Source organism: Salvia splendens, chromosome 22 (assembly GCF_004379255.2).
Source record: "Salvia splendens isolate huo1 chromosome 22, SspV2, whole genome shotgun sequence".
NCBI lineage: Eukaryota > Viridiplantae > Streptophyta > Magnoliopsida > Lamiales > Lamiaceae > Salvia > Salvia splendens.
This window is the reverse complement of record NC_056053.1, coordinates 14,622,541-14,630,168: the sequence shown is the minus strand read 5'-3', so window position 1 is coordinate 14,630,168 and position 7,628 is coordinate 14,622,541. Positions and strand designations below refer to the sequence as shown.

Below are 7,628 nucleotides of genomic sequence, written 5' to 3'. Positions count from 1 at the left end.
TATTATTGTACTTTTTTCAAGATTTACGTTTATAAATCATTTGACATATTATAATACCATTTGAATTGGTCGTAAATTAATTCGATGGGTAATTTCACATATAATATTACAATTTACCTTCTTCCTCCGAAACAAAATCAAACTGCTCTTATTTTATTTATTTATAAATAATATAAAATCTAAAATTTGTAATTTTATTCTACAAAATGAAAATCCAAATAATCCACAATAACTAAATCAAAATTGCCGGTTTGAACTCGAAATCTTGGTGGTGAGATTATGAATATATTTTGATGCAACGCATTAATATCTTGATTCATAAAATCCCACAATATGTTTGACGATAAGGGGCCAATTGCAATATTAATTGTCTTCACATCAACCACCTTTTTTAGAGTGAATTCAACTGATCATTCTCTTCTCTTATCTGACAAAAAAATTAAACAAGAAGAAGACAGCCAGACAGACAGCATGCCAAGAGCTTGGTTCTGCAAATCCAACTCCTCCGACGTCTACGATCCGGTGAAGAAGAAGCTGCAGTCGAGAAGCAGCCGCTCCGGCTGCTCGAGGTCCATCGCGAACCTCAAAGACGTGATCCACGGCAGCAAGAGGCATCCCGAGCCGCCTCCCCCGGCCTCCAGCCCTCGCTCCATCGGCAGCAGCGAGTTCCTCAACCCCATCGCCCACCACGTCGTCTTCTCCACTTCCAAACATGACCTTAAATTCTCCGGTTTTTCTCAAGACACCCGTAAAAACGTACTCACGTCGCAAACACGAAACAACGACGCTGCTGGTGCTGCAACGTGCCACAAATGCGGCCAGCACTTCGTCAAATTGGAGTATCTAGAATCCCACCATCTATCCTCCCATGCTGGTATGTAGTCACAATTCACAATTATTTATTAGCCCTTTGTCACTTCGATTCGTTAATTAGAAAAAATATATATATCATGGCCTCAGTCATTAATTAACCACTTTTCCTACCAGACCAGTTTTCTAACGGTTTCGTCTTGCGAATGCAGTGACGGAGCTAGTGGAAGGCGACTCCTCGCGAAAGGTAGTCGAAATCATTTGCAGATCGACTAAATCCGAGCCAAGCCGCAGCGTTAGAATCCAAAGGGTTTTAAAAGTTCACAACATGCCAAAAACCGTATGCAGATTTGAGGACTACAGAGAGATGGTAAAGATCAAAGCAAGCAAGCTCCCAAAAAAACACCCTCGTTGCTTGGCGGACGGCAACGAGCTCCTCCGGTTCTACGGGACCCACGCGGCCTGCGCCCTTGGCGTCGGCTCCTCGGCCCTCTGCGTGTCGGACAAGTGCAGCGTGTGCCGCATCATCCGGCACGGCTTCTCTGCGAAAAGGGAGGTGAGAAATGGAGTGGGAGTTTTCACAGCTTCAACTAGCGGAAGGGCTTTTGAGTCGATAGAGGACGATGTGGACGACGATCCGTCTCTTAGGAAGGCGTTGATCGTGTGCAGGGTGATTGCCGGGAGGGTGCACCGCCCTCTCGACAACGTGCTAGACATCGTTGGCCAGACCGGGTTCGACTCCCTAGCCGGGAAGGTGGGCTTGTATTCCAATGTTGAGGAGCTTTACTTGCTTAACCCCAAAGCTCTGCTTCCTTGCTTTGTGATCATTTGTAAAACTTGAGGGACTTTTGGTTTTGTGTTTAGGTTAGTTTGTAGTTGATTAATTGTGTCACAATTTTAATGATGTTCTGTAGAATTCAATCCTGGGTTGCATTGCATTTGGGGAATTTGCACTTAATATCACGAAACTTTCCAAAAGTTTATTTTTTTCACATGAACTTTAAACTTGACATATAATATCACTGGCGACAAAATCTAAGTACACTAAAATGAGATCATATATGCATTATAGGGACTTTGTAATCACATAACTTTAATTTTTCAGTGATAACCATATCCGACGTGTTGTGATGGTAAGTGACATGTGGTCGGATTTTGTTGCCGGTGCTGAAAGTACTACTATATAAGTTCATGATATTATATGTCAAGTTTAAAGTTCATGTGAAAAAACAAACTTTGTCAAGTTTAAAGTTCATGTGAAAAAAACAAACTTTTGGAAATATTCGTGATATCAAGCGCCAGTATCTCATTGCATTTTGGTTCAGACCAACTACATTAGCAACAAATAAACATCAATTAATAGTTCCTCAACATTTTATTACTAAGCTTGTCTTTGTCCTGACTTTGAAATACCTACTTACATGAAAATGTCACCTTCCTACAATGATAGTAAATAATCTGCCCACTTTCCTGAAAATGTTACATGTAAAATAAGATAGTACCAAATCATTACTCTTGAAATTTGACAAACAAAACAGAGGATGCATTTTTGCAAACTAGTAGAAGAAAGAAGTAGTGATTGAAATCAATGAATGTGAAAGATGAGAGGAATGTTTTGACTTGCTTATTTTAAAATACAATCCAAATAAAAGTTGCTCTGCACAATAAATAATGTGGGGGCAAGTTGAGAGTAATGAATCATAGTGTAAGTTCAAAATGTAGAACAAGAATCGAGACAATAACAGCTCATATTGTACTGGCAGTTTTATACTAGTATTTGTCATGACATTTCCAATTTGATTTCTTGTGTTTGTGCAGCTCACTTTTTTCTGATGCCCTCTTCTCCATGCCTCTAACTTTCATGCTGAGTTTTATTTTTTCATTTGGAGCTATATCACAACTTTCTTTGAGGGGAACATGCTTTCTTACCCACCAAGTGTATCACATGTTTCTTAGCTGTATATAGGAACACTGTAATTGTAGTCTGGTAAATGGTAAATTTCATTGCTTCTTCAGACTGAGAAGAAAGAAAAGATGCAGTTAGGTTGGGGAGAATCAATTCTTCTGCAAGTAATATTAAAACATGGGCTATAAATGGAGAGGTAGATCAAACCTATCTACATTTGGTTAAGAAAATTTGAAATAAGCATGTTTGAATGTAAATGGCATTAATGGTGATTTGGACTCTTCATAGGGTGTCAACCTGCTACACTTCTCTCTCAAGAAGCTTTTGCCTATTGAAAAATTCAACACCAAAAATTGACAGAAAAGCCTTCTTCTAATAGCCTTTGTCATCTGATGCATTCTGCAATCCAGGAAAAAAAGAGAATAATAATATTAATGGTTTAATCTGTTTGTGAAACTGGAGTTTGGGTAGACTAAATCGATCTGCGATATCTTAGACCTTATGTCATGATTTAAGTGGCACAATGAAACAGTTACTGGCATCTACACCAGGCAAATGTGTTCACGATGGGGTGCGACGAGCATGGTTCGTGAGCTGAGCTACTGTTCATATCATACTCTATTCATGCCAGTATCAACTCATTTAGGGGTCATTCAGTTTGCAAGATTGTATTTCAGGATTAAATATGTAGTGTGTTTGGTTCATGAGATTGAATCTCACAACTCAATTCAAGATGGATAATCATGTGATAATTAGTCATAGCCAAACCTCATCCAACTAAAATAATCTCATGACTTAATATTTTGGACTATTTTATCTAGGAAACCGAACATCAATCATGCACCTAAGAGAAAAGAGAGTAGAAAAACCTAAGTTTAACCTTATTTAGTTGATTAACAGCATCTTCACTGCATGACATTCAAGAAATTACAGAAAGAGATATAGCTATTCACATCGAGAGGTTACCACACACTAAAGAATCCATCAAAATTTTATCGAATTGGTCATATTAAAATTTAGGAAGGAACAATTAGTGTGTTCTTAGAATGTAAGTTAACAGAATAAATTGAGGAGTACAAATTGTAGATCTAGATTATTACATAGGTGGGATACATCGAACGGATATACAGAACCTGGTCTCCTAAGAGGCAGTAGCTAATTCTGTTGCTTTCTCCTTTTCTTTAGCCACTCTCTTCCAGTTCTCTGCACTGTCAATAATCTCTCCAGGGTTTTATGACCTACCCTGCTCACCACATCCTTCTCTTTTGAATATAGCATAACATTTGAGGTGTGAATAGGAGCTTCGATCTCAAATAGATAATACATTAAACTTATCACTTGGACTTAGTTGCATATCACCATATAAAATTTTCAAGCGTGGATTGTAGGTCGAAGCTCAAAGTTGAGGAAAGAAAATAACCTTGATTATCTGGCCTGGTTCATCCTCCCCCTTGCTCTTTAATTACAATGCTGCTGTTATGCGTTATAATCCTGCTTACTTCGCTGACTTTCCCGAAATGACTTTTACAGTATCTCCAAGTTTAACGTGCATTTTGTGTAGCACTGTTCGGTTTGCACTCTTTCCGCTCCCATCGTTTAAGCTGTTTGTGAGATTTTAATATAGTTAGTAAGGGAGCTTTAGTTGCAACTTTGCAGATACATTCAGATTTGTGGAACGCTCTGAGATGTGTCACACTACAAAATGTCGAAACAGCAAGCAAGCAACAAGAAGGTCATTTTTAAAAATAATCATGACACCATAAAAGAACGAACGTAATACAACTGTTGGAAGCAAGAATTGTTCATGTCGATTCCTAAACTACTTATGAAAGAATTAGTATCATCAGGTTATGATAAATATGCAAGTTATGCACTGGGAGACAATAAGAAACATATCCTCCTACAAGGGCTCAGGAGAAAATTTATAGATCGACGAAGCTAAGTCAGGTACATTTCTTCCCTACTAGGAACAACAAATGGGTGTAAACATGATCAAAAGAAAAGCACCTTGGCGACAATAGAACTCGGCTGCTCTGGTAGCTTAACCTGCAATCAGAAGCACGAATTATTAAAACATAACAAAAAAAAAGAGATGCACCAAGCTTCACGACTTCAGGAATATAAAAGGACACCTCACACATTTAACCAAAAACAACTCTTCAAGTTTACAAAGCATGCTATATGTATATGTGCATTGGCCTCTTAAGCCTAACTATGTTGGACCAATAGCTCAGAAAACCTCTGAGTTTTATGTTTCCAATTCAAGTGTATTGATGTGTGAAAAGAAGCATACAAAACTGTAATCAATCAATTCAGCTGCTTCAACATTTCTGTCGTTACCATCAAACAAGAAGACATCGTTTAATTTTCAATCGCTCATAACCACTAGAGCTATTTATCCCAAGGGAAAATATGGCAATTCACGACAGGGATAACACAATTTAATTGGACATAGTGAAATTTTAAGTGATGATTTGAAGAAATGAATTGATAGTAGAGAGGGAAATTGAAAAGAAATAAAAGTAAGTTAGGCTAGATGCATGCTTTCCTTCAAATTCATAATAAGCATAGTAGTCTTCAAACTTCATTTATTACGGGAGTAATTAATTATTCTACCTTGAGACCAGGCCGCAATTTGGAGTTTGATAAAAGCTCTAATAATATAACTAGAACTGTAACAAAGGTAATGTAATCAGTAATCACGCATCTTTACAAAATTCTGGGAATGACCAGTCTCCAACAAAAAAGAGCATAAATAGCCTAACACATAGTGCTAGCAACATTTTATCAGTTCATATATTGCATAAACAACTCTTGCTTAAAAATCATAAAAATAAACCTCAAGCAGCAACTAACAATGGCTGTGGATCAGCTTATCAAATTAATAGGAAACGACATCGTTATTTTGCTTTCCTGATTCCAAATTTGCATTTACTATTTTAAAACAAATTACCGTTCAAATCAACAAAAACTACGATCTACAAATATTAAACAACGAATCAGCACAACATCAAGGCTGAATTTGATGCGTAACAAAGAAATAACCGAAAACATATTCCAAATCTCGAGATTAAAAGACGAATTGCATACCTTTCGCTGGAGCCATTTCTAAACGCTGCTGCTGCTGGCTGTAGAGAAGAGTGGCGTTTTTGGGTTTTGGAGGAGAGTGGCATCAGGCCTATTATAAAAATACAAGTCCGGCCAAAATAATACACATTCCGTCCCTTAAGAGTATGCATTGTTTGCTTTTGACTAAAGTCCCAAAATGGTCCTTAACATATTGCGTTTTTTTTTTATTTTGGTCCAAAACGTTATCTTCTGAATTATTCGGTCCCTCACATTTGAAATCGGACCACATTTGGACCATTTTGGACTGTTCCGTCAAATATTTGACGATTTTAATTACCGGGTCACAAATCCGTCACTAATCCGTCACTAACTGGGAGAAACTGATCCATCACAAATCTGTCACTAATCCGTCACAAATCCGTCACAAATCCATCCCGTTTTTATTACCACACCATAACTAACTTTCTAATAATAGAAATGTAGTAATCAAATAAATCTAAACCAAGAAGAGTGAAACGAGGACTGGTAATGAACCAGCACAAAAAGCAGGAGCAGCACCAGAACCAGCCCGGACGCCGACCCCGTGTCGCCGTCAGAAGCCGCGTGGTGATAGTGGTGCGCTCCGAAGTTGTAGCGCAGGAGGCAGTGGAGGAGCGTGACGAGGTTGAGGACGACGATGGGGAGCAGAGGCAGCAGGAGGAGGCTGAAGCGGAACCCTGTCTTCCGTTTCTCCATCATCTCCTTGTAGTCCGAGTGCGTCGCCAAGTAAACCAGCATCAGCAGCACGGTCGTGAACGCCATCAGTGGCGGCGGCGGCGCCCCGAAGGAGGCTATGGCTTGCTCTTTCCAGCTCATCCCCTTTTTCACTTGTAGAAACCAACCCATCTCTATCTTCTAAATTGTTACAGGAATTGATGGATTGGAGAAGAGAGAATGGATGATTTTATTTTTATCACCGACTTTGGCCTTTTCGCTATATATAAAGTTTGATGCCCAATTTGAGTTACTTTTTTTCGTTGCTAAATTTTGAAAAAATTGTTAACAAAAGACTTTAGTGATGGACTAGTGACGGATTAGTGACGGATCAGTTTCTCCCAGTTAGTGACGGATTAGTGACGGATTTGTGATCCGGTAATTAAAACCGTCAAATATTTGACGGAACCGTTCAAAATGGACTAAATGTGATCCGATTTCAAATGTGAGGGACCGAATAATTCAAAAGATAATGTTTTGGACCAAAATAAAAAAAACGCAATATGTTAAGGACCAATTTGGGACTTTAGTCTTTCCTTTTTCATCCATCTTCAAAGAGTATAAACATTCCAATTTTGAAAACTCTCTTCTCTCTAATGAGGTGAGACTAACAATACTTAAAAAACTTTCTCTATCTATCTCTCTCTTACTTTATCAATAATGCATTAAAACTCGTGTCGTATCCAAAGTTCATACTCTTGTGGAAGGAAGGAGTATTATTTCATCAAAATTGTTAATGGAGGAGAATATGATGAGCTAGTAAACACGTCAATCATGTCAGTCCGCTCGGGTTTGGATCAGTCCGCACATATAGTGAAGAAAATGTAATTTTTTTTACATATTATGATAGGTTTCAAGCTAAAATAACAAAATAAAATAATTATTTTGATGTTATTATTTTTTAACATTTTTTAAAGATATAGATTATAGTTTATATAATATTTAAAGTTTGCATTTAATTACATCACTGCCACAACAACTATGTCTAACAAGCAATAAGTTTATACACTAGGTCATTCAAGTTCTTATCCTACTTACCAATTAACAGTGGCGAATCCAGGATTGTAGATTAGGGGTATGATAAATAGTT

The 7,628-nt window shown here is 37.9% G+C and overlaps 2 protein-coding genes across 2 annotated transcripts; one reads left to right on the top strand and one right to left on the bottom strand.

Moving 5' to 3' along the window:
• The first annotated feature begins 326 nt into the window (after positions 1-326).
• On the top strand, positions 327-1,748 carry LOC121786274. The gene is made up of 2 exons (XM_042184875.1): positions 327-874; positions 1,023-1,748. The coding sequence occupies exons 1-2, from the start codon at positions 334-336 to the stop codon at positions 1,649-1,651; spliced, it is 1,170 nt and encodes a 389-aa protein (XP_042040809.1). The 5' UTR covers positions 327-333; the 3' UTR covers positions 1,652-1,748.
• A 4,523-nt stretch (positions 1,749-6,271) lies between these two features.
• LOC121786767 lies at positions 6,272-6,670 on the bottom strand. The gene has a single exon (XM_042185392.1). The coding sequence runs from the start codon at positions 6,668-6,670 to the stop codon at positions 6,272-6,274; it is 399 nt and encodes a 132-aa protein (XP_042041326.1).
• Between the last annotated feature and the right edge of the window lie 958 nt (positions 6,671-7,628).

Bases quoted from the DNA above. Each gene is read 5' to 3' on its own strand.
- LOC121786767 (XM_042185392.1), bottom strand. From the start codon at position 6,670: ATGGGTTGGTTTCTACAAGTGAAAAAGGGGATGAGCTGGAAAGAGCAA.
- LOC121786274 (XM_042184875.1), top strand. From the start codon at position 334: ATGTTTGACGATAAGGGGCCAATTGCAATATTAATTGTCTTCACATCA. The intron at 875-1,022 runs GTATGTAGTCAC...TTGCGAATGCAG, and splicing joins CCATCTATCCTCCCATGCTG to TGACGGAGCTAGTGGAAGGC.